The 27,175-nt window shown below is 39.8% G+C and overlaps 1 protein-coding gene across 5 annotated transcripts in view; it reads right to left on the reverse strand.

The window, feature by feature from the left end:
• The window catches only part of FARP1 (FERM, ARH/RhoGEF and pleckstrin domain protein 1), a 196,241-nt gene that overhangs the window by 34,931 nt on the left and 134,135 nt on the right, over positions 1-27,175 (reverse strand). For 4 of the 5 annotated variants that reach the window (XM_032442028.1, XM_032442027.1, XM_032442025.1 and 1 more), the window contains 11 exons: positions 25,627-25,731; positions 21,086-21,128; positions 19,804-19,882; positions 17,651-17,748; positions 13,056-13,170; positions 11,759-11,906; positions 9,932-10,027; positions 9,264-9,427; positions 8,354-8,422; positions 7,526-7,601; positions 5,067-5,307 (listed from right to left, as the gene is read on the reverse strand). In XM_032442028.1, the coding sequence (XP_032297919.1) occupies positions 5,067-5,307; positions 7,526-7,601; positions 8,354-8,422; positions 9,264-9,427; positions 9,932-10,027; positions 11,759-11,906; positions 13,056-13,170; positions 17,651-17,748; positions 19,804-19,882; positions 21,086-21,128; positions 25,627-25,731 (1,234 nt within the window). The remainder of the gene's footprint in view (positions 1-5,066; positions 5,308-7,525; positions 7,602-8,353; positions 8,423-9,263; positions 9,428-9,931; positions 10,028-11,758; positions 11,907-13,055; positions 13,171-17,650; positions 17,749-19,803; positions 19,883-21,085; positions 21,129-25,626; positions 25,732-27,175) is intronic. The other variant, XM_015851538.2, reaches the window with a different exon arrangement.

The raw sequence follows: 27,175 nt of genomic DNA on the forward strand, positions 1-27,175 counted from the left end.
TTTTTTCACCCTTCGCTGGGTTCTGATGATTATGTTCAGCATTGCTGCTGCTGCTGCTTGAGAAAATTCTGCCTAATTCTGCCTTCCCTTTAGTCTTAAACTGGTAGATTGATTTGATTTTTCATATTATTAACATGCGACTCTTTCACTGTGATAATTCATCTACTCCAACTGATCCTAACTCCATATAACTCATGAAATATACATGCAAATATAACACAAACAATTTTCAGTTACATAGGATTTTTCATAAGCGGAAAATTCTCTTACAGTATTGATTTGGTATAATTGATATTTAGCGTACACTGCAACGGCTAATGGGGTGTACATGTGAGGCTATAAGTGATGTGAGACAACAGCAGCAGCAGGCATCAATCATCTTCAGAGAACACCACTCTCTCCATGCATAAGGAATATTCTTGCTAGGGAATGCAGACTTAAGCCCAAAACAGTGCAGTCTGGTCCACTCAGATAACAACTATTCAAAGCTCTGCCCTGTGTAGATCCCGTCTCCTCCATCAATTTGCCACTATTACATTTTCCTAAATCTAGAAATTTATTTCCGAATTTCATATCCCAGATCACTGAGGTAAACCAGATTCCACTAAAGGCTGATAGGAGAAGGAACTCCAGAAGAACCCAAGTGGACACAGTAGATGTGAACTGCTGGTGGGACGGAGAAAACTTAAGTTATCTAATGCAACTTGTCTCATTCACTGTAGCAAATTACTAAATGTGGTCAGGTACTTGAAGCAGCACAGAAAGAACAGGGTTGCACAGATTAAATTTCTATCTACATCTGCATATTATTTCATGAGAAAGCCCTCAAGTGCTTTTGGAACTATGTTCATCCAAATTTGTGGACAGAGTTGGCTTGGCAGTCTGGACAGCCCAACCACAGGCCACCTCTGTGTCCTTTGGAAGGACAGGAGAGGGATGGCACAGCACAACTCACTCAGATGAGAAGCTGTTGCTAGATCTTGCTGTGATTCATTTGTAGCAACTGCCTGAGGGTCTCTGGACACTCTATGAGTACTGAATTACAAAGGTGTGCTCAGACCACTGCCATTGACTAGGGTATGCAGATCAATCAAGCCCTGTAAGGATTAACTTGAACTGACAGGCTCCTCTTCTGATCTGTATTTTGTGAACCAGGACAAGAATTCCCTCACATCACCTGCAGTCTTGCCCCAAAGGCTTCTGTTCTCACCTCCACGGTCTCTGTATATTTGTCCCACAGAAACAAACTCCCAGATGCATTCTGAAGGACCTGATCCTATGTGGAAACAGCAGCTTAGAATTGCTGTCTTGCTTACCATTCTTGGCAAGCACCCAGAGGTCGACCACATGTCTGGTGGAAGTATTTGGACCACAGATTGTTTTTAATTAAATGCTTGTCTAGTGATATTAAACTGAGCTTCAGCAGCATAAAGAATGCTGCAAAAAGTTTAATCCTAACCTAAACGACTTCCTATGTAATTTACAAACTTCATTCGTTCAGACTGGAAAAATTCCACATGTCAAAACGACAACCACAAACATCTAAAATTGAAAAAATGCCAGATGAGAGAAAAAAAGTTGTAAAAAAACCCCTTATCTTATGAAGATAGTGTTCAAAAGGAAAAAAATAAAAAGCTGTTGAGATACTTTATCAGCAACTAAGCTAACTCCAGCTACCAGCAGGTCTGTTCTTGTATATATCCATTACCTCTGTAGGCATGAGAGACAAGAAAAATAGGCCAGAAAATAGTATTTGAAAGGATGCAAAATAGTAAACATCGCTTAGAAAATTTGATGTTCACTTAAATCCAAACATTATGAAATCTGTTCACTTTCCTGTGAAGTACTAGAAACGTGACTGCAAATCCTGTCAGAGAAACCCATTACTTGAGCTCTAATTTTACTGGCTAACAAAGCAATTAAGGGATATGTCCAGTCTGCTATTATTTTACTGTATAATACAACTCCTTCTTCAGCTGTACAGGCACAAAGAAAAAACCAACAGGAGATTCATGCACATATTCCCCATGCTCACACCATCTGTGAGCATAAGCTTCAACTATCTACACTTCTTCTTAAATATTGCAAAGTCCAACACAACTATTTAGCACTATTCTAAATCCAAAACACTAATCACCTTCTTTTTGAATAATATACAAGCAAGCTTTCCCCTAATTAGCAATCTCCCTGTTTCTAAAGTCATGCTTTTTACTGTAGGAACAAAGGACTGTGGCCAAAACGTCGTGGTCAGAAGAGATGCTTTAAAATGATTCCTGTTTAAAAAATGAGTTATCTAATCTTTAAAAACAAGCACTTTAAAGTAGACGAGCAGATTAAAACTTGTATTTACACAGATATATTTTACCACAAAAAAGTAAAGCACGTCTAAACAAACTAATGCATCCTTTTAAATATCACTCACTCAGATTAAACTCTCAATATGTGCATAGACCAAGGCATTAGAAAAATTGAAAAGACTTCCTATTTTATTACATTTGCAAAAATGATCTCAAAAATTGTATGCTGTATAGATTTACAAAGTCCTGTAGCTTGTTCATCATTGGGTGGATCCACCATCCACATACGCATGTACCGCATGAAGTGGATCACTGCAAGTGACCTGCAGTACAGTAAGTGCTGTTCGCCACTTAATATTCTCAACTTTAATTCCCTTCCCCCACAAAAGAAACCCCACAAAATCTAAAAAAAAATCTGTAGAAGTTAAAAGTAAGGCTAGTGATAAAAAGCACATCTTGTCTCCCAGTTCTAACAACAGCTTGATATTTTCCATATAGGAGACCTTTCCTCTGGCTTTTCTTTATTGGAGAAACCAGAAACACATTTTAATAGGATACAGCCTAATTCTCAATACTTACAGATTGTGATAAGAATTTGACAGGGATTTAGTCTATCTTTCTGCACGTGCGACAGAATCTTGCTACTCTACACTACTGCAAACGATCAGCCTGAACCACTGTTAGTCCCATCGTTCTCTGTGTCAGGGAATGAAAAATGTATGAGGAGGCAAAATTAAAAAGAATAGCCTATGACAGACTAATTGGGTCCTGTACAGAATGTACAGATAAAGATTTTTCATGATCAAAGAGAAAAAAAGAAATAATAAAAAACCCCAACAGCTCTGAACCTCCCACCAAAAATCACCCACAACAGAACTTTGATGTCTGTGAATAATACCACTGAAAGAAGAAGGGGGAAAATACAGACCAACTCTCTTGCAATTAATCTTTCTACCACACTGATAACAGATAGAAAGGATTGCCTTGCAAATAATATTCATACCACTTGTAATTAGAGCCGATTCAATCTATGTTTTTTTCTTTCGCTTGAGTTTTATCTTTCATCTTGCTCTCCTTCCTGCTTAAGGAGGAGTTTGGAGCTTCAAAAACTCCACCAACAAATCAGCCTGTTGAATTCACTAAATAAGAAGACAATAGTGTCGTTGTTCCTCAGCTCATCTTAAGATTATAAAATGGGTTATGAAGATGGGCAGACCAAATGCATTTTTACTATGAAAAGATTTGCCAGCATTTTATTTGGTCTTGAGTATCAAGCTGCCTGTATTTGGCTGTAAGTTTATTCTTTTTTTCCCCCTAACTTACTGAGGCACTCTTAAGTAGCTCTCCTTATACAAGAGAGAAGAAGAATTGTACTAGATATCCAAGAGTACAGTGTACCTATCTGACATCATTTCTGCTTGTTTTGCAAAAATAACTAGTCAAGTATCAAAGAAGCTACAACATATACCTCAAACGCGACTTCGTACAAAGAACAAGTTAGTATATAGAGTCTTACAAACGTACCTAAATCAGTAATAATTTTCCTCCCCTCTTGCCTTTCAGAGCAGATAAATTACCATTAAGATGAAATAAAACTTAGCCTTATAACTACATTTTCAGCACCTCTTTTACCTGGCTGATATGTAAAATAGCCCAAGCTCTGAGCTTAATAGCAGCCACTCCTCACAAGCCCCAGAACATGCCATCACTCTGATGAGCAATTGCTGTATCCACTGGTCCCTACTCCCTAGCAGCTGAAGACCTGCACACCATCTTCATCACTGAGGCCCACAGACACATCCTCTTCTACCTCCTCATCAAGCTGAAGGCTTCCAAAGGAGTACTTGTTTCTTGGCATAGGAGAGGAACTCAGCACAACGGGATTTCCAAACACCAGGGGGTGAGTGAAGGGGTTAATGATTTCTGAGTCAGAATCGCTAGATTCTGTCCCGCTGCTGGTGGAGCCCTCCATCACCTGGATTGCAGCCATATGATCCATCACGCCACTGGCATGCAGTGACTGTATGACTGGGCTCTGCTTCGATTGCCCCCCAGCTGGCATACCATTGGCCATCATTTTGCCTTCTGGAGAAGACATCTTAGCCACCCCACTCCCTTTGCAATATCTCTCAGATCTATACTCCTGCCCAGGGGTTGAGGATATCTGGCTCAAGATAAACGGGTCTGTAGCTGATTTATTGCAGAGATTTAGGATTTTTTGTGCATGAGGCCGCTGAGAACCTGGAGAATATCTGCCATACCCATGGCAGCTGCTGGCATAGCTGTCTTCCTCCCCAGTCCTTGTCCTGCTGTCATGCCCATTTTCTGAGATATAACCCTGAGAGCCGGCTCTACTGAGGCTCATGTTGGGGCTTGATCCTTTGCTACTGGGAGGCAAAGGAGTGGCCAGTGGACTACGGCTCCCTGACCCTCTAAACATTTCATCAACCAGTGAGCTGTGCCTTGGCATCCTGGGGCTTCCCCCAGTGTAGAAGGAGAGATTAGCTGGGTTATCATCAAGGTACTCTTCAGAGAGATACTGGGAAGATTTTATAGAAGCTGAGGAATCCCTGTATCTAGTTCTATTAAGATTTTCATCTCTATAGTGAATATAGGCACCACTGGTCAAATCACCCTCATAATTGTCATTTGTTTGGGAATATGACCGGGTTATTTGTCCTCTGAGGAGATCATACTCGCTATCTACATCACTGCAGTCAATGAAAGGAATGGAGGAGCTGCTGCCATGAGCAGCCCTGGATGCTGGACCTGTGCTTGGTTGCTGTGACTGAGGTCTGTTCTGCTGCATCCTGTCCGTAGCAGCCTCCTCTTCCTCCTCCACTGCTGACACCACAGCTCCATCCACCTTTCTGCTTTCTTTCGGGCTCTTCTTTAAGGAAGGGCTCTTGTGCTGTCCAGTGTCTTCCGCTGAAGCTTTCAATTCCTTTCCTTGCTGGCAGCTCTGCACTGCTGCAGCATCATTGTCATCTCCATAGGCAAAGCTGGAGCTCTGGAAAGACAAAGGAGGAAAGGGAAGGAAGGGGTAGACAAAAGGGAGAGAGGGTTGAGAGGGAAGGGAGTCAGAGGGAAAAGGCTGGGTGTAATTTATGCACTACAATTTTACAGTACGTCCTTCCACAACATAGGAATCTCTTCAAAGCAGAAGTGACCCAGGCTTCAAGATAAATGAGAAGGAAAAAAGAAAAAAAGGTCTCTGATTCTGAAGAGCAGAGCAGATGATGGGTGGAAAATACATAAACTAAACAAGGAAAGGAAGGGAAGACAGAACACAGCAGCAATATGTACAAAGGAGGATCTCAAGTATTTCCATGTTTTAAGGTAGCCATCAACACTGAGAACATCAAACTGTTTATACTACTCTGAAGCTGGAGGGATAAAAAAGCATGTAAAGACAAATCCTGCATGGCCTAATTCCAAACTCTAAAAAAGCCCAAAAGATCACACATGAGCTTTTGAAGACCATGCATTCAACCAGGAGCATATCTGCCTCTGGTTCAGGGACTGGCTTTTCTGCAAACTAATATGCAACATCTGACCAGTAACTATGCACCAGCTACCTGAGCTTGTCTTTGCAATATTAAAATGCTAAAAGATATCTGAAATAGGCTAAATTATCTGAATTTCCTGGATTTGCAGGAATGAAAAAGCTTGTGAATATCAAAAGGAAGCAATGTGAAAGTCTGGGTAACATTATTGAATATATTAACCTAGTAGTTAATATATTAACCTAGTAGTTTGCACCTGCTGTCTAAGCTCTACCACATGTAAGGTTATGTGATAAAGCACAGATGAGCACAAAGAAACACTGGTAAGGAGGGGATAATTACCCCAACAACCTTCTCAGAGAAACAGAGCTCCTCTGGAGACTGTCCTGGGAGAATCATCAGCTTGTGGCTGGGTCTCTCTGGGATGCCAAAGTATGTGCACATTGGTTGTATGAGCAGGTCAATGCATAAATACTGGAAATCATCAAACTGGGCTAGTTGGTGAGTAGGATAAGTGAGTTAGAACCAAATATAGGAGCAGCCATAAATCTGGGCCAAGCACTGGAAAAATAGAGGGAACATGAGGACTGGAGAGGCCAGGACATCCAAGCCAGCTGCTGGAGAGACAAGGTGGCCTAAGGACTGTGTGCTGGTAATGTCCTAAGTCTGGGAGCAGCTGGCTACTGGACAAGCACATTTGCACGTTCATGTCTTTGTCTGCGAGGTAGCTGGGAACCAGGGGAACCAGGCTTCAGCTATGGGGCAGACTGAGTGTCTAAGATGAGTTACTGGAGAAAGACTGCATGTGTGTGTACACATGTACAGATCCAAGTAGTGGCAAGTGGAGCAGGGCTCTTAGCCTTGGAGGCTTATGTGTCCAAGTAACATCAACAGAAGAAATTTCAGGATCCAGTAACGGATAGATCTCATGTTTAAGACCAGTAACTAGAGGGATTCCATACTGTATACATGTATAAATATTTTCCACTAACAGAATTTCATCCTGACCAGTCTGAGTGGAATATGATTGAGGCTGTCAGTGCTATTTGTGTTTGTGTAAGTATTGTTTTGTTTTCACCTGTATGGCTGGCTGTCTGTGTGCCTATTTGCACGTGAATACACATGTGTATGAATGAATCTGCAGGTTTGTGTGTCTGCTATTATAAATACATGCTCTGCCACTGGATGGACCTGGAAACACACAGCTGCTACAGCTTCACCTCTACTGGATTTGCAAACTCCTAACATATAGTCACTATTAGCATAAGACAAATACTTTTGGTATCTACCAGAGATAATGCCTTAAAGGGCCACAGCTGAAATTTCTCTGAGGAAATTAATATAATATTAATATAACAAAATATTTCGTCTTGGGCAGCCAACACTACTCAGTGATGGAAAATAATTACATTTTCCCAAGTGCAATCACCTGCAACAACTTGGAACCCCAGCAATGACACTGTGGATTGCAGTTTTTCAGGTGGCCATTAGCATAGTTCAGACAAGCTCAGTGTTTATGCTTGTGCTGCTGTCTGGAAACAATTCTGTCCCATAGTGAAAATGAACACATTCCACATCAAAAAGCTGAATTTCATAACAGCCAGGGTTCCTCAGCTCACGCTTAAATGGAAAGTAAGCAGAAACTAAAAGTGCTCCTAAAGTTTCCAAAGACAATTAGAGGTGGGTAATATAAAAGGCATGATGCAGGTCAACATCACTGACTTGTTTTGGCACCTCTGTTTGCTGTTCTGAAGGCTGTGCTGTCAGACTCCTGATGGAACGAATCTTGCTGTGTTTCCTGGTGAAAAAAGCAAAATCACAGTAAGAGGCCATTTCAATTTTACCTCAAAGAGGAATCAAGAGACATGCCCCCTCGAAAACAAAAACTCTGAGTAGCAGCATTCACAAAGGTCTGCTCCAAAACAGATTCTCCCTTCTGTAATGCTTAAATGTGTTACGTGTTGGACACATACTGCTGTAAGAAAAGAAAGAGGCACTGAAGCAAAAAATGGTCCATCGGCAGAACATGAGTCATCACCAATAAATTGCCATAATCTTTGTGGCAGTTTGTCCATGAATTTCTGCTCACTAGAAATAAGCTGAGTTCCAACAGAATGCACTCTATCAAAGTTAGATGTCTTCCCTGGAGATCTCTCCTTTGAGGATGTTTATACCTACTCCTGTTGCCTTCTCTTTTATTCTCAGATTAATATGTGCACTTAAAACCCATTTAAATCCTTCTCTGCTCACATATATTAATCACATCCTACTGAAGAGGGTGCAAATCAGTATGAGAAAAGTTTACCTGTAAAAGTAGGGCATACACTGCTGAAAAACAAATTAAAGACTATTGATTTTAAATAAACTATAGATTAGTTACGCAAACCTCTGCCAAAACATTCAGGACCAAAAGGATATTATACAAGTGACAAACTGTCAAACCAACAAAGAAGGAATTTTTTACTTTGAATAATGCTAAGCTCTTACAAGTAAATGGAAACCGCTGCTTTAATTAAAAATATTTGGGTAGCTCATTTATTTTCCTCTTACCTTTCAAACTGTACTTTTTTGTGCCCTCCTTCTTTAACATAGTCAAGAACTTGCTTCTGAGTCCGGCCACTGAAAGAAAAAAATTGGTTATACTATTAATCCGAGGTACTGAATTGTTACTTCAGTATTGGCTTTCAAGTGTATTACTGAAAGCCCTGAAAAAGTAACCACACATATGTGTATGCAGCACAGCTCAGAGTGAATGCAAGATGTAGGCAAAATCTGTTCTCCAAAGCAAGAGATAAGCTGAATACATCTACATTTTACTATTTATTGTCAGAAACTCAAAAATTAATAGCTTGTTTACCTTAGTTCTCTCTATCTTTATACATTTATTTTGCCAGTAGGAAACAAAATGGGAAGATAGTTAGAATGGCCATATCTACAAGGTTCCTGCTCAAGGCAGCTGTAGTGTATCAGCATTATCTCAACAAAGAAGGTATTTCTGGTTGTTCAATTTATAGCAGTTTCCCAAACAAAAAGGAAAGGTATTTACCCCTGACACGCACAATACCCCATCTACAAAAAGAAAGCAACAACAAAACATCAAGAAGTGAAATATCCAACAACCTAACTACTCAGAGCCTTCCTACCGCACTTAACAATACTGCAGATGGATCTGGTCTTAGTGTAAGTTATCATCTCATACAAACCATTTGCAAGCACAGGGGGCTAAGCATAGAGAAAAGACATCTCCTAAACTGCATAGAGATGGGTTTACCCCAGTGCCGCACAATGAAAATGCAAATCTCTGCCCTGGTATCTAGAAAAGATCTTTTCCTAGAAAGTCCAAGGACTCTCTACAGACGGGGAGCTGAAAATGGTGGGTTTAGACCTAGATGATTAAGGATATGGATGTGATTTTGAAATACAAGGTTAACAAAGGTGGAAAGAAGAAAGCAGGTCTCACCTGAACCTAAATGATGAACCTCTAGAAAAAAGAACAGGTTTGGGCTTTGGTTTCGGTTCCTCAAACAGCCTGAAAAAGGCATGATGTTCCACACAGATCTTCCAGAAGGATTTGCAAAAATCTCGACTGGCCATAAGGAATTCCAGAGTGTCCTGGAATGAACTCTGAAAGTTGAGAGAGCATTACACAATGTGAGCAAGCAAGCAACACACATACAGAGATGCACTAACGGAGCAAGCTCTATGCTACAAAAATAAGAAAAAAAGATTTTTCCCAACTCATTGGCTTTCAGCATTAATAGGCCCTGTTGTTCCTTTTAGACATCAGTGACCTGCTTAGCAATATCTGAGCTGTTGCTTAAGCTTCCTTTCATTGACAAGTATGACAGAGATAAAGAAAAGGTCTCAAGAGTAACACGTGAAGAGGTGGTTTGCATGCTACAACTTAAGAACTCCAAAAAAATGCTCCACAGGCATTGACAGAAGAAGACTCTGTGACATTCAGTTTACATTTCCTTTGGTTGGGTTGCCCATCTGAGATGCTGGTTTGATGCATGCAGTAACACATTAACAGTGAACAAAAGCAATTATAAACTCTCAAGAGGTGATAAAAACATACGTTTAATCTGGGAGTAGAAATTTATCAAATAACATCTGACACGGACTTACATTCACATCAGGCCGCAGTTTAATAAGAAAGCGTTTCCTCTTGAAGCTCAGCTTCCGAACCTTAGCCCAGTTGAAGGCATTGATCTTGGTGTGACCCTACAAAGGACAGAGCCAGCAGAATTTATGCATTACAGATCCAAATGGAGAAATTCAAACCACTACAAAAAGTCTGCCAAATACTAATCATCTATTCTCTTCATTTGAAATTATGGTGTTTCTTCTCATTCATTACCCAGTACTGCAAACATCAACATACGTTCTTAACCATAAGCACCCAGTAGTGTGACTGAAAGCAGGCACTTAAGGCTCTTGCACGTTTGAAGGACTAGGTAAGCTGATAGATGTGAAACTACAGAATCCAGTATTGCAGTACAAAGCAGAGCAGCCTATTTTGTCTCTTCATAGGATGCAACTGAAGTAAAAGGAATCTGAATAGTTTATCTGATTCCAAAATGTAAGAAAACATTTAAAAATATATATTCAACAAAATCAAACAGTAAGCCTGAAAGAAATCCCTCTGAAATACCATTATTCCTAGCGATGGCATCATTAGCCCTTTGCCTCAGTATCACCGTGGAAGGGGTCATATAAACCACCCAGTTCCAATCCCTTGCTGTGGACAGTGACAAATCGCAGTAGACCTGTTGCCCATGGGCACACGCAGCCTGGCCTCAAACACCTCCAGGGATGGGGCACACACAGCTTCTCTGGGCAGCCTGTGCCAGAGTCTCATTTGCCCTCTGAGTACAGAACATCCTCCTAAACTCAAATCTCAATTGACTCTTTTACTTTAAAACTGCTATCCTGCACCCTATCCCTGCACTCCATGGTAAAGAATCCCTCTTTCTTGTAGCTTTCCTGTAGGCTTCCTTTAATGGAATGTAGTCTCCCCAGAACCTTTAGTCCAGGCTGAACAACCTCAGCACTCTCAGCCTCTCTGTAGATGAGGTATCTTTATGGTTAGAAGCAGAGACATTGTTTTAGAACATTTATTACACTAACTTGCTCAGTAAAGACTTCAAGACACACATGCCTGCAGTGCAGTACAGAGGTTTTGAAGAACTGCAACTCGAGGATGGCTGAAGGCAGAAACTCACATTGATTTGGGCTCCGTCATCAGACGGACGTAGGAGTAGTGACAGTGTGATGATCTCTAAGTCAGTCTGCTGTCTAAGAATCACATAATTAACCTCCTTTAATACTCAGAATACACTGATTTCTTAATAAATGGCAGACTTCAAAGTAACTCTGAGTGGGTACTGTTTAAGCCATTTGTCAGTGAACCATTATTTTGATTTTACACTGATATGATTCTAATGTGATCTTTACATTTCAATTTCTCTCAGCTATATCCATAATAAATAAATGGACTGAAGGCTCCAATTGCTGGGCAGACTCCAGCAGGTCAAGGATACTGCAACACTCAGAGAGCTTGCATTCACTTCCTGTATTCTTCACCTTGTACTCCAGGTGTCTCTTATTTGTCCCCGTTTCACAACTACTTAGTATGCACCGTGCCTACGAGACCTGCTTGCTCCTTTATGCAGAAGGTGTCAGCATGACCAACTTGCAAATTGCGAGCTGCAGATCAGTTTGCATTTTGAATAGAGCATTGTAGTTGAAGATTGAGTTCTAGTCTGTGTGTGCAAACAAGGTATGAGTCCCTAGAAGAAAAGGACATAGTGGAGCTATTTAAAGTTTGAGGTATTGCTAGAAAAGATTTGGAAATTCCTATATTTTCTTAAACAAATCCTTTCTGATATGGTTGAGGTCTTGGATTCTTATTGCTCTAAGAGATTTCTCTGCTTTATAATAAGCAGCTCTAACCTGAAACACCAGAATGCCTGTGTTGGCAACAGCCAGGTTGATTTTTGTCCCTTCCCTGTCCTTGGCTGGATGCAAGCGTATTCCATACATCTCCAGCCGACGGGCAATCTCCAAAAGCTGGAAATCGGACTCTGCTGGTGTCTGTCCCCTTGAGAAACACAACAGAAGACACTCAAATTATTCACACTGATTAACAGAAAACAACAGGTCCTCTAGTGAATAAAGAGACATTTTACCAGAGACTAAGAGCTATCAGGGCTAATACATCCAACTGTTTTGCCTACCTCCATGCAATTTATCAGATAAAAAAATATTTCATCTTAGTATAGACCAATACCAAAGTATTCACAAGTTTTAGAATCTACTAGAAATTTCGATCACTCCAGTTCTGAGACACCTGAAATTTGGATTTTGAGCTGTTACCTTTAACAAAAGTCACTCTAATTTTTTTCCACTGAAGAAACATATTATATTCCTACAGAATAAAAACAAATAAATGGATGTTTGTAAAGGTGCTGTTCATTGTAAATGTGAATGCAATACAGAAATGAAGTGAAACAGAAGATATGAACATCTTAGCATAAATATTTGAAACCCACAAGCACGAAATTTCTTACAACTAAATTAAGCAAAAGTTCCGATTATCATTGCAGTAGAGCTCCCTACATTCATCTCCAATTCCAGTTTGAAATGAAACTGTTCAGGGCTTGAAGTGTTTTCATAGCAAAAAAACAAACCCTTTAATGTCTTATTCCAATTTTCTTCACAATTGTACTTTTTTTCTCAAGACTTTAGGAGACCAAGTCACTAATGTGCACCATCACGTTGAGTGCTGATCCCCCCAAGTCCCCAATTGTGCAAGCACATTCTGCTCTTCCCAAAACTATCATTAAATCTCTTCTTTATCCATCTCTAAATACAGCACGGAAACGTGAAAAAGCAACATTCAATGTCCTTGAAATCCAAAAGTGCATTGTCACATTGTCACAAGTGCCTGACTGATCAGCTATCATTTGCAATCATATCTGTATGCAAGGAATCAGCAGTGAAGCATTTTGGATGAAACAGACTGTAAAATAAGGACATGCTTGAATGAATATCAAAAGCAATTGCTCTTTAAACATTTTGTTATGATGATGGGAGAAAGGCAACAAAACTTCCAGGAAATTCACAGGCTTGGATGTTTTTTGACAAGTTTTTTGCCTTTTTGCATATGCTTTTTTGCATATATAACATAGCACGTAGCAATAAAACTGCACTAAATTAAAAGAAGACTAAAAAAGAAAAGAAGTCTTACATGTGATTACGGTGGAATTCCATGATTTTGTCTTCTAGTGCTTCTTGCTGAGGTATATACTTGTTCTTCGCTAAGTGTTCACGGTCTATGGTTTCATCAAAATCCCCAATCTCAGCTATGGAGAATTTTAAGAAAAGTCTATTAAAACACTGAATTAAATCCCAGTTGCTCAGGCAATCCAAAAGGTACAGATAGCTGGGAAGAAGGTAGAGAAGCAATCACAGCAAACCATGACTCAAACCCCTACTATTTTATCTTCCATACATTCCTCCCTTCTCATCTGTATGAATATCTGCAACCCAAGGGTTCCTCCCACCCACAACCGCATACGTAGATGCTAGATGTTAATTGAACAAATGAAATCATCATGGTGCTGCTTTGACTTACGTGCAGAATAAAGTGGGGAGAACAGAATAAGTGGGAGAACAGCATTAATTCAGCAGAACACATCCGTCTCTCTTATGCATGGTAGTGCTCAGGTACCTTTCCCCAGAGCTGATAAAGACAAGCTTCCCCCCCAGGCCCATGCCCCACACTGTAATCTCAGGGAAGATATGAAGTGAGATGGTTTTGTTTGTGTGTTTGAACACAGACGTGTACTCAGCATGTTATGAAACATTCATCTTCCACTAATTCTGCAGCAGTTTGAGGCACGTTCCGTCTCCCTCCTCCTCAAAGTTGCTCCCATCTGCTGCAGTTATTCAGCAAAGTGTGTGCAACAGTATGCCACACCCACCTTCCATTTTGCAGCCCATTCAGTGCGATTTCCTTTCCTTCTGAGGGGAGAGAGGGTCAGGCAATCTATGTGTGGGTGCCAGATTACTATCTTGTTGCCTGCTATTCTTGGAATGCTTCTTAAAAATCCTGCTATTCGTTTTTTCACAGAATGATTTAGAAACCTCTGCCTGCAGATCTGCCAGAACGTTACAAACGGCGCTGCAACAAAAGGCTGCTATCTTATTAATGTAAGTGAAATTAAAATGCAGCTCCCCCGTATTAAATCCAGGCTGCAGACAGACGGCAGACTCAGATCCTTGCCTCACTCTCACCTCTGTTCCACCCATGTGAATGATCTCTTAAACACATTCCGTCCAAAATGAGCTGGCTTTCGATACAACAAACGTTTAAGGAGATGCTTGTAACACTGCAAAGTGATTTCTGGCAAAAGTTTGCCTGTTAGCAAACATACTTGCAAACATGAGAATCAATAAACTCACGCTGGCAGGGAAGATGAGGACCACAGCATCTACAAATGACAGAAAAGCAACCTTTCCACCTAACCAGGCTGCAGAGGTGGAGGGGTTGGTAACACTGTCTGATTTCCGTTCCCTTCCTCATTTCATCTGCTCTGAGTCATTCCTTGAGGTACGTGGCCACAGAAGCATCCCAAATTATTAGAGAACTTTCCTTTGTAAAGAAGTCCCTTTAATTCCCAGATCTGAAGCAGGTCCATCACCCCCATTTCACTTGCTTCCAGCAATTCAAATCTCTGGTGTACATTTTTAACCCTAACTCAAACGAAAAGTAAGTTTTTACTGGGGCCACAAGCCTGCCTAAGTCTGCAGCACCTCAGAAGGCATGGACTAGACTCTTTAAAATGCTGTTCATGCCTTGTAGACCTTTGTACATAGAAGCAGTTAACCAGAGCCCAGAGAACATACGACTTATTCTACTGCTACATGATTTTTATTATGTTCTCTGTCAACTGGAAATTCATTATCAAAATGGTCCTCCAGGCTTCCTAATTACTTCTGTTCTCTTTGACCTTTTACCAAGCATCTTTTCTTTCTTCTCACCCCAGCCCTCCTTCTCCAGCTCTGCTATCACTTCCCCTACAAAGGAGCTGCATTTTGAAAATCATCAGCCTGGAATATAGGTCTTTTTTACAGTCTTCTGTTTTAGCTAAAGATTGATTCCCATTTGAGGCTTCCCTCCTCTGAGCTTGCAAGTGCATTAGACCACTCTCTATATTCCACCTGCATTAGCACTTCCGACATGTCTAATGCTTTATATTGCAGCTGTTTTTGTTTAATCAGACCATCTTCTTACTTCACACATCTGCTTTACTGTATCATTTGTTGTATCAGTGTCCTCTCATTCAACACTTTCTACAATGCTTTTGAGGTGCTTTTAAATAGAATGTTTCAAGTACAAATTTCTTTCTGTAATATACATGCCAATTTAACATGAAACTATTTGCTATCACATTGGATTTCATTAAAAAAAAACACCAAACCAAACAGTCCATAACACTGCCATAAGCTTGTATACATAATATAAAGGCACTTGGAATCAGATATCCCCCATGGAAACTGCTGGAAGGCACAGCATCGATAAGACATACAATACCTAAACTCCTATGTTCTCAATCTTTCCTCTTTGATATCATTACTCTTATCAGCTGTCAAGTTTTATTTTTGTAGCAGGCATATACATGGAGTATTTTTTTAGCTACTGAATAATAAGGCAGAGAGAAAATAAATATAACAGTCATGTGGGTAAGATACAGTCATAGCTTCTTATCAGATTCAATTTTCACAGAAAAAAAAATATTCATGAGACTAAAGTGGAAGAATAAATGAGACAGTCATGAAGTTTTAGCTGGGGTTTCTAGCAAACACACAGAAAAGGGGGTGGGTGAAAATCATAAACATGTAAAACAGCCCAAGTTGCAGCTGGGAGCTGTGAAGAGGAACCATCAGGCACAACATCTCTCTGCCCAAAGCAGCAGTTTGAATTCTGTGGGTACCATCTTACCACTGCAGGATGAATCCCTTGCCTCTCTCCTTTTAGAAGATGGAAAAAACTATTTATTTATTTCTCCCCCCTCAATATAAAAGTATTTTACTTTACCATCCATAGGGAGAGTACTACTTGTTTCCTAAACCTGCAGTTCAGAAGTCTACCCATCAAGCTCACAGGTGAAGGGAACAAAGAACTAAAAAGGTTTCAAGAGGAAAACTGTTTTATTCAACATTATAATGCATCTCAGTAGCGTAAGAGCAACGGTGGTGATATGACACTTATATACTTTAAAAAGAAAGCTTCTTTCCTTCCCACATTTGTGTGTCAGGGTGAATGGCCAAGTGCATGATGGAGGAATTTTGAAGTACACTCAGTAAAGCTTGAGTTTGTGCACAGAAGTGAAAAGGAAGGTTTGCACAAGTATAACGATGTCCTGGGGTTTCATCCTTTCATGCTGTTAATTTTGGAACATAAGCTAGTAGTTGCATTCAGCAGCCCAGGTACCAGAGCTGAGGAGGGTTCAGCGAAGAATTTAATTGAGTAATCAATAAGAGATGAGCAAGACATCAACTAAGATCTACGTAGAAGTCATAAGAAAATAACATACAGGCAATAGAAGAGTTCAAGAGAGGATGATCGTAAAGCAGCATCTCTACAACACAAAACATGCACTAAGGTATTCTCTCCCCAGCATCTTTATTTGGTGCAAAGACATCTAGTAGGAAGACTCACTCTTCTAGAATACAGTGTAACAAATGATAATCAGCTTCCCCAGAATTATCAAGACATTTTCATCAGAGAAGACAGAAAATTAGAACTAGCTTAAAGAAGGAAAGAACTACAACTGGTGTGCTGAATGCTGTTAATAGGGAAAACTAAAATATGCAAAAAGCTTGCTAGCTAAGGATTTATTTTAAAAGCCTGTGTTGCAAAAATACTCAGTTTTGAAATGGTTTGAAAAATCCAGACTTTTCCAAAGGCTGCTGTACTTTACTGCTACTCAGTCACACTCGGCAAGGATGGCCATGGTAGACAGAAAACCATGCAATATCTCCCTCTCCAGTAACACTTGATGAGAAACTCCCCTAACACTCAAACAGACTATGTGAAAGGATCATGAAATTCATCTACTCAACACTAAAGAACTCCTGAACACCTTTGTTGACTCCATTTCCACACAAAGGCATTTAGAACAACGTTCTAGTTGACCATCATATATGCAAATTAACTATTTTTTCCTACTCTTACTCTCAACAAGAGTATCCAGTCTTGAAGTGGAAAACATGCATTGCTTTCCAAGTGATTCTGAAGTCGAAAGAAGCTATGATATGACAAATAAGTCCACTGAACAGTCTTCTTGTTCATACACTGCAATTAACAAAAAAAGAGCTTGAAATCTGTTGGGTTTTCTTCTTCCCTATCAGATTACTATTAGTTATGTAACTTAAGTCTGGCATTCTAAACATGTTTATTTACTACATTCTTTAGGCAGCATCCAGATCTCCAGGAATTTGAATGCTCTGCTGACATAATACAACACTAACTATAAATAATGAAGCAAAACTTCAGAAGAATTCAATAATGAAGCAAAACTTCAGTAGAATTCAACCTGTTTGCCCACAAAGTTTGCTTTTTAAAGGATCCTGCATAGACCATCAAATAAGTGCTTTAAAAATGTAAATCCAGTGGCCAAGAGCTCATTTTTAAATAAAAGAGTGAATTCACTGCATTTTAATGCTAATAGACAGAAATATAATAAATTGTCAACATGACTAAAGCCATCACATACTAGCTTCTAATAGGTAACCCGGCAAAGCATGTCTAATCCTCCCGGAAAGGAAGGAACTTACACTGTACTATGTGTGAGATTAAGAGGGCAGTGCTGGTATCGTTACACGTTAGCCTTCCCTGTGCCAGGTCCTGCTTCACTTGCAATGCAAATAGGTACCTGCAAAACAAACATAGAGTTATGCAAAGCAAGAGGGAAAGATGGAGAAGTATTAAATTTCAGGTCCATTTATTTGCAATACATTCCTTTTACTTTTTGGAATCTACAGAAGTGAGATGAATATCCTAAGTTTAGAGGCTAAGTAAAACACAGCAAGTAATAATAATTACCATCTTAAATAATGGCTGCCTGCTTGGCAGAACCAAAATGTATCTCTCTTTCTTTCTCCATTTCTATCTCTCTTAACCAGATCAATGAGATATGTAAGCAGTGTGACAGTAAGAGCAAATGTGACATCTATTACACACTCTGCAACCACATCTCAAGATAACCGACCTACTTGCCACTATGAAGAAAGGCCAGAACAGAAGGGGAACTTCATTTTCCACCTTGACAGTCACTTGGAAGTAAGGAGCGAGGTCTTTATTGCATGACTTTATCTAGATCCAATACTTTTCCAGCATGTAATCCTGCACTATTAACAGCCATTTTTAACATATACACTTACAAACCAGTCATCGAGGGCAAGTCTATATTCACAGTTTACATGCACAGACATCACAGGTCCACAGCAACTATTTTAACATTTAAATGTATCTCTTCAACAGAAATTGAAATAAGTTAGTTTCACTCAGCATCAAATTCTTACCTAGAAAAAAAAAAAAGACCTAATAGCAGGTGTTTCTCCTACATATGGAATGTAACCCAAATTGGACAGGCACCTTAACAAGCCTTGCAGTGACCACAGTTCTTCTAGGGAATTCATACAAGAATCTCAGTACTTTTTACTAAGACTGGATTTTAATATATTCAGTGAGAACTCGCATTTGAACGTGAGTTTCTGAATGAGATGTAGGTGAATTAAATGCCAAAAATGCAAACTGAGCAGAAGAGTATGGCTGCCAACATACAGAGTACATGAAATAATATAGCAGATCTAAATAATGTCCTTTTGAAACCTGCAGACATCTGCTTTGCCATACAAAATTCACCCTACTAGAAGCAAAAAGCACAAAAGTATTATATTCTCTGCTTCTCCAAGTGATAAAACTGTTCCCTGTGGATATGCTTTCACATCCTACACACTGCTGTGTACATACATTCAAGATCCCCAGCACACACATTTAAAACCTAACAAAAAAAAAAGTCATTAAGATTCAGAGATATGTCTCCAGGCACAGAAAGAGATCACCAAAAATCAATTTGCACTGCACATACTAAGCAACCGCTATGCAGAATATCTATTCAGAAACAGGCTCCACATAATGCTGTGAGCTGTCCTTTATTATTTTCACTGTCTTTCAAGTAAATATTCCTTCTTCCTATTGTACTTTTTTACTTTTCTCTGCCCGAGTCAGTAACAGTTATCATTTTTCTTACATTCCATTGCTCTGCTATCAAACCAAGACAGAGAAACACAGAACACCACAAAGGTGAACTTGTTCTTTATAAGGCATTTATGCAGATACAAAAGCTCTTTGTAAAAGAGAATGTCATCTTAGGGAAGGATTAAAAGTAGAAACTACTAATGGAAATAGAGAATCAGAACAGAAAAATGTAATTGCAAAGAATAATAATGCTAGACCAGGAGTTGAAAAGTTTCAGCTTGTTTTTTCCCCTCACATACACATCTGCCTACAGAGAAATGCAACTTATGTCCTTATGCCAACAGAGTGAAATTTAGAGCTCAAATCAAGTTTTTAAAGAACACTGAAAACAAACACACCCCTTAGGTATCCTTTCTACATGCATGTCTACCCTTCCATTCTTCTGTCCCTTTCTCTTTTAGTTAATTCCCCCTTCTGTCCATTTCTCCATCTGTAAATGGATGTAACATGGCAATTCCTGTAGATCAGCTTTGTCCCATACGTTTGTGCAGGCCCACATGTTCCTTAGTGTAGAGGAGTGCCCCAGGGCACTCAATGGTGGTGCAAAATAACTTCAAGTTAACAAGGAGTCATCGATTCTCACCCAATCATCTGAGATCCCACATCCTTCACTCTGTTCACCAGAGATTTCAGATTAAAAAAAACATATAGTCGGACAACTACTAACCTTGTCAGTTCCTCCTGCAGCTGAGCATGGTCAGGTGGGAAGAATTTTACCACAAATTTTACCACAACGTGCTTCGGTCCTAGGGAAAAGGTCAAAGGAAGTTACTGATATATTGGTAACATGGTGGCCAAATTTTATGCCACAGAACAATGCACAAGGGGGTATGTGAGATCTGCAGTGTGTTAATATAAACCAGTCTCCCATCCTTTGCTATTAATTTTGATGCTCTTCAGGTTACTGACAAATGACAAAATAAAACATATGCACCATAAAATAGAACAGTCATTTGGTGGAGGGATATTCTGCCAAAATAAAGTCTGTTTTGGTAATTACATCAGTTGTTCCAATAAAATATATAATGTGTGTCTATTACACTTGCTTCAGAACAGGAGGGAGCTAGAATACAGTCTGTTTTTCAAGTCCATCAGCAAATTATTATTTCTATTTTAACAGCAGCACATTTGTTCTGACAATCAGTGACAAAAGAAGCAACATATCTTTCACATGAGAGGGAGTGTTTCCAGAGAACAGATCATACTAATATGATCAGAAGAACATCTAGGAAAAATTAATGGTAAAGCTCAGTAAATGAAGACTTCCACTGATATTTGACAGAGAAACAAAGCACTGAAGCCTTTCCTGTTCACTTCTCCTCTCATTGAAACTGATGGCTACATATAATCCTCCTCTCTCCCACCACAACATCCCCTTGACTTCCCTAACCTGTCTGCTTTCTCCTCTAGGTCTAAGACACTTTCAAGTTCTACAGCAACGTCCCTGACAGCTGCAACAAATTTGCTAGCTCCTTCCCACTAATAACTTCTTCTAGCTCTTTTTTCTTTCCTCCATCCTGTTCTTTTTATTTCACCTTTCATTACAGCTACCTTTCACAAACGTATGTTCCTTCATAGCCTTCATAACTGTTGCATGACTTTTTCTCAACCAAAAGGAACAACAATGAGGCAGTAGCAGCCTTCATTGCTACCTCTACCACAGTGCTGCTGGGGCCTGACTAAGCCTTCTCAATTTGCTGCTGGTTCAGCCTCTTCTGTACAAAGCGTAAACCACAGGTGTTCAATGTCTGTGTACTTAGTAGAATTTGCTGTGGGGACACGACTTCCAAGTCTTCTATAAAGTCAGAACAGAAATGAAAAATAAAAACAACAATCCAAATAAAACTCAGCAGAGGAGGCTGAGAAGAGAAAGATACCAACTGATAGATTCCTTGTTTACTCAGTCACTTGTGGACTGGCACAATAAACGACAGCAAGGAAGTACTTACTTCTAATCTGTTTCATAACAGGCTTCAAAAGATCAAGCCACACCTGAAAATAAAATAAAAAAAAAAAAAGGTGGTGTTATCAGCTCTGAACAAACTACTGCTTGCAAAAGAACATTTTTTTAATTGCACCATTTAGATTTCCACTTATTTATCTGGGTTTCCAAGCGGGGGTCTTCTCCCCAGCACTCTTGAAGATGCTCAGGAAACAGCATTGCTAGTATGCTGTTGCTGCTGTATTTCTGCTTTAGATTTCAAAAGAGAAGAAATGGACTGAAATAACATCTTTAAAACCTAAAAGCCTACTCTGTAGTCTCAATTAAAAAAGCTTGGACGAATCACCTATCCTCCTTCGTTGGGTTGTAGAAGATAAAAGCCAAATGACTCACAGAAACTAGGGGAAGTGTGACAGCTCACCATCTCCGGCTGATAACTGTGCCCAACATTTGTATTCTGTTATCTCAATTGCATGAAGCCTTCCTCAGAGACTTCTAGAACTTGTAGAGGAACATCCTACAGCCTTCACAATGGTTGAAGGCAGCAAAAAACAAATTAACTGAGTCTTTCTCATACCATTACATATTCAATACGTATTGAAAAGAATACACCTCTGACCTTGCATAATTTCAGGTTATGTAGATACTGAAGCATCCTAAAAACATCAGTTTTCAAAGATCACCTCAGAAACCCGACAGAAACAGGCCTATTTGGTGGCTGTAGCTGTGCCAATGTTGTTTGCTATTTCTGTAATTACTTTATGAGTGCTTCCCATTAGCAAAGTCCTCACGTTCTCGTCCTTTTAAACTCACTAATGCTTCTCAATGGAATTCTTTTTATGTTTTTCAGCCTGGGAAAGTTCTTTTCTTTGGAAGGGCTAAAGAAAGTTGGGTACACAAGAATAGGAAAATAACGTTTATCGCTTGTTAAACTGGTTCTGACACTTTTTGGCATTTCAGTAACTTCAACTGTTTGTTTTTTTTTCCTTCAGAAAGTTGGCATGTACATCATCTGCTACGAAGGGCCAGGGACCTTGCCAGGTTTAGTGGAGGAAAAAGAAGCCAGAATATGAAAAAACTAATTTACGAGAATATGGGAGGCATGTATTTTACTTGATACAAAACAAAATCTCTTTTTTTCCAGAGGAAATTTATGTTACAGCATGAGCACAGTAAGTGTGTCATTTCTTTCCCCATTTTTCCAATTTTTACTACAAGTTCCAGCATCCTTTACCAGACTGCTGAATGCCAGAGTAAACTGAATGTACATAGGGAGTGATTAAAAAGGTAGAGCAAGACAAAGACTTCTACACTGTCACCAAACCCAGGCAATCAAAACTTACACATCACGCAGCTCTAAGGCTGTATCTCTACACAGCCAATCTAAGATTGATTTGTAAGCTGGAGAGGAAGAACAATGTGAGGATTGACTTAGGATCCCGGTTTTCCCTTTTGTTTGGAACTACAAAGGCTAGATTATTTATTTTTGAAGCAATGTCTGGCATTCTGCAGTAGTGACTGGACTGGAGCAGCTGGAGAACTGGGGCAGACATCAAGTATGATGAAACTCTGTAAAATCCCAGGCTTAGCAACAATGCCTCATTTCTCTCCATGCTGGGGGAAAGTGCAGCCCTCATGTTCACCTCTCATGCACGTAATCTCTTCTACATACACAGCACACTTGAACACATATGTATGCTTCTGGGCACCAGGACATCTAACTGTCAACATGTAATACATGAAGACTGGAGCCTGGAACGTTGAAAAAAACACAGCTGAACTACGAATGCAGCTTCACATACATATGATTACATCCAAATAAATAGACTGCAAATATTTATTTTGCCTTTGCCATTGCCCTCTTCTCTGGACAAGCAATTAATTATCTTCAGATGATGTGAATGCAAAATACGTACGTGTGTTTTATTTCTTAGATACAGAACTGACCACAATTTATTTATTTGCACAATGCTTGAATTCTCCATTACAGCCATTACAAAGCTCAACAAGTTTTAAATCCCACAGGAGCATTTGTCTCAGCTGCACCATAGAAACTGAGAATTACAATTTAAATGTAAGTATCACTCTCATCCAGAAAGCTGATGCACGCTAAAGCAATGATTCATAATCAAATCTTCTGCTGCAACAGCTTCTGCAAGTTGCTTTCAGAATACAATGGAATACAGAATAGAATAGCTCTGTTGGAAGGGAACAACAAAGATCAAGTCCAACTGCCTAAATAAAGTTAAAATATAGTAATGAAGGCATTATCTAAGTCTCTCTTGAACACTTAAAGGCATGAGGCATTAACCACTTCGCTAGGACCCTTCATCCTGTGTCTGACCACCCTCATGGTCAATTTTTTCATAACATCCATTCTGAACATCCTGTGGCACAGGTTTGTGCCATTCCCATGCATCCTTACAATCACAGAATCATTAGGGTTGGAAAAGACCACTAAGATTATCCAACCATCAAACAGGAGCCTAGCAGAGGGTCCTATCATCAGTGAGAAGCAACCAGCAACTCCCTTTGCTTCCCCTCCTCAGGATGTTGCAGAGAGCAATACAGCTGCTTCTGCACCTTCTTTTCTCCAGAATGCACACATCAGATGTCCTCAGTCTCTCCCTGTAGGACATGTCTCCCAGATTCATTACCATCTTCACTGATTCCCTCTCAATGCTTTCAAGGACCTTAACATTCTTTTTATACCATGAAGCCTACCTAAAGATATTAATTCCACTGAAATTCATAGCAGAGGCACACCTGTCTAGACACAGGCTAGATTTGGGGATATCCCCCTTTTTGAACAGCAAATATCCAACTGGTGGATACACTGACCAGCACTTTCAGATACTTGACAAGTACTTCCTTTTGAAAGAGTAGGAGCTATACGAGTTACCATCCTTGATGCATGCAGACATTTTCCTTTAGGTCAAACTGGGAACAACCTTGGGGCTTTCTTTCTGCCTTCCTCTTCATCAGTGCCCTAGATCCCCCACTGAGATCATCTGGATGTATTTCCAGCCTGCCGCTGCAATGGCCTCAGGCACTGGCAGAACTTCAATCCCTCCCGTGTTCTGCCTCAAGCAAATAAACCATTTTGTTTTCACAAGACTGAAAACTGTTAGTTTACTTCAGGTCTCTGAGCCAAACACAGAGGGTCATCTATTTGAAACTTAATGACCTGTGAAGTAGAGAAGGTTGATCAAGTGACCTTCGCTATTTTTCAGAAAACTAAAAAGCAACTGTACTATTAGACAGTCCAACCAGGCAGTAGGATTTGTTTCAGCTTTACCTACATATATAAGGAATGTCAGTATGTCGTTATTAACACGGCTACAGGAGCCCCCTGTTGTAATAGCAGCAGACAGTTGCACTGTTTTAAGGAGTTACGTTAATCTCTCAAGTTACCTATAGCATTAGCCAAGGATATCTGGCAGAATATGAAACTTCGTAGTAAACTGCATCTTCTGTAAATCCAGGAGTGAGCTGTGAAGTGCATCAGCTTTAAAAGTCAACATCCATTTTTCCAAACTTTCCTCTTAAATATAGTTATATAATGTAAAGCTTTACAACCTATTCTGTTCAGTTTTAGTGCTTCCATAAGCCTGCACTACGGCACAACAACAGGTTACTGCAGCAGCTAAATCCTCCCTGTTTTCTGGTTAAGAAATACTGCTCCTTTGAGAGAAAATTTGTATATAGATAGAAATAGATCTTTTTCAAATTGCCTTAAGTCACTTCCTTTAGATCAGTCAGGTTACTGATGCAGAATTCACTGCATAGACAGCAGATTCAGCATGAACTAGAACATACCAGTCAAACAACCCAGATACTGAGCAGACATGTCAGGAGGTCACATTTGAGAACTAAAGTGAAGTAAACCTCAGAACAAAAGCCATTAGAGACTGGGAAGTCACTTGCCTTTGGCTTTTTCTGCTACAGGATACCGTTCCCTCCCTGGAAGCATTAATGCAATGTCTGATTGTTGTCAGTAGCTGCTCTGAGTCCAAAGTGTCAGGACCAGGACACCTGCTTGTGTCACACAGCTCCATATAAAGGACTTTCAACAGCTTATTTGTAGGTTGTTTCTTTTTTGTTCCTTATTTTTCTTTTTTATTAACCTTGTTCTATTTTATCTAACCGTCTTCTCGTTCCAAGATGTTTTTCACTGAACTCCATCATAATCACTGCAACTTTTGTCTGCAGACTCCACACTCCAAATTACTTGTGACTGCAAAATCAGAGCTGAGACTCTCCAGAAGTCCTGCTGCTGGCTGCTCTACTGCAATTGATAAAAATAAAACCCTTTTCCAACTCATGTTTGAATTGGCTGCTACTTTCAACCCAGATGAAACCTGACAGGAGTAATCAGGTTTTAAAAACGTTTCTTCGAATCCAGCAGGCAAGAGTTTTTTTAAAATAAAGTATGTTTTTTTCTCTTTTGAAATTCAGGATTAAACATACCTTGTAAGTAGGGAGCTGGAAGATAGAATAAAGCATATATGTAGATGAAAACCAGGTAAAAATTAACTTTTTACATACCATCATCTTTTTATGGTCTGGGAACTCAAGGCCAAAATAGTCACCTTCAACAAGGTTCAGGTGGTTGCAAACGGCGTCATGCAAGACTTTCCCTGGAGCTCTTTGCTGTAAGAAGAAAACAAAGCCTAGGGTTAAATGCTGCAGATTAACAAGGACGCTTTTAATTAGTGGCAAAAAAATTACTGCGCTGAGAAGTCATCTTGCAAACAACACTGTCAATGCAGCTAACAAAATCAGCAGTTGTTCCAGCCATACCCACAGGGCAGTTGAAAATAATTACACTAGTTTTAAAGCCATGGAAAATATCTATTCATCTCTGGATGGCAGCTCTCCATCAACCTTTAGTACATGTTTGGTTTTAAGAGGAAAATACTATAGAACAGAAAAGAGCTATGAAGCACTGAAGCTGGTCAAGGCACCTCTGTGCTACTCTCACAAGAGCTAATGAGTAAATCAGAGGATTTGAGAGCTAACGTTTCCTTCCACGCTGTAAACATCTTCCTGCTACAAAGACCAGATGTTCAGCCCAATATTAGCTCCCAGAGACATGGTTTTGCTGATTGTGAGGATTTTTCTCATCAGCACATCAGTTAAATCCACACCTGCCGCCAATACCACAAATTACAACACACCAGCAGTTCTATGGCAATAATAATAATAATAAATAAAAAAAAACCAACGAAAAACACTATGCTTCCTCAGTATAAAAAGGCCAATCACTGACATCAAATATTTTGTTATCTGCAGAAATGCATGTATTCTAAATCAAAGTTCCCTGAAATAGAGATTTCTAGTCACTTGCAAATAAACAATAGCCCACTGCTAAACAGCACGAACTTCTCCATTAAAAGAGACCCATGGTCCTGATCACACCCCAGCCAAGTACCCCTGTGCTCAGCTTACAGACTCACCCTTTTCCTTTCTGCCCAGTAAATAATTATGAGATCAAAATGAAACAGAAACAGTGAACAAAACAAAACCATTAGGGCAGCCAAGCCAGTCAACTGAATCAGAAAGGACAAACCTAAGCCCAGGTTCCTGCACCTCCATCAGGCTTAATGCTGTTATAATCTGAAATTTGTCATGATGGTGTTTGGTCTCTGTTTCACCACACACAAAAAATAAACAAGCCCCCATATTTTTCCACCTAATTCCACCAGGGTAATTCCTGATTTCCAGCCACAATTCTACGTATGAAATATCTTTCCAAGGGAAATTTATTTAGCATTGCCTAATATGACTTGTGTAAAGTCAATACTCAGTAACAAAGCTCACAAATTAGGGACGCCCATTTTCTGAGGCAGGAACATGCCACCACGGTGGCACTTCCACCCAGGTGATGCAGGAGGACACAGTGACACAACCCATCATGGTTGGCCAACTTTGAGAGTGAAGTTGCAAAGGAAAAGCTAAATCTACCTCCAAAGGAACTTGCAGAGCAGGTTTCTGCTCAAGGTTTTTGCCTCTAACAGACCTATGCAACCAGGAAGCAATGTTCCCTTACAATGCTTTATTAACTGTTTGTTAATGTTAACACCCGTGCTACCCT

The sequence above is a fragment of the Coturnix japonica genome, chromosome 1 (assembly GCF_001577835.2).
Source record: "Coturnix japonica isolate 7356 chromosome 1, Coturnix japonica 2.1, whole genome shotgun sequence".
Classification (NCBI taxonomy): domain Eukaryota; kingdom Metazoa; phylum Chordata; class Aves; order Galliformes; family Phasianidae; genus Coturnix; species Coturnix japonica.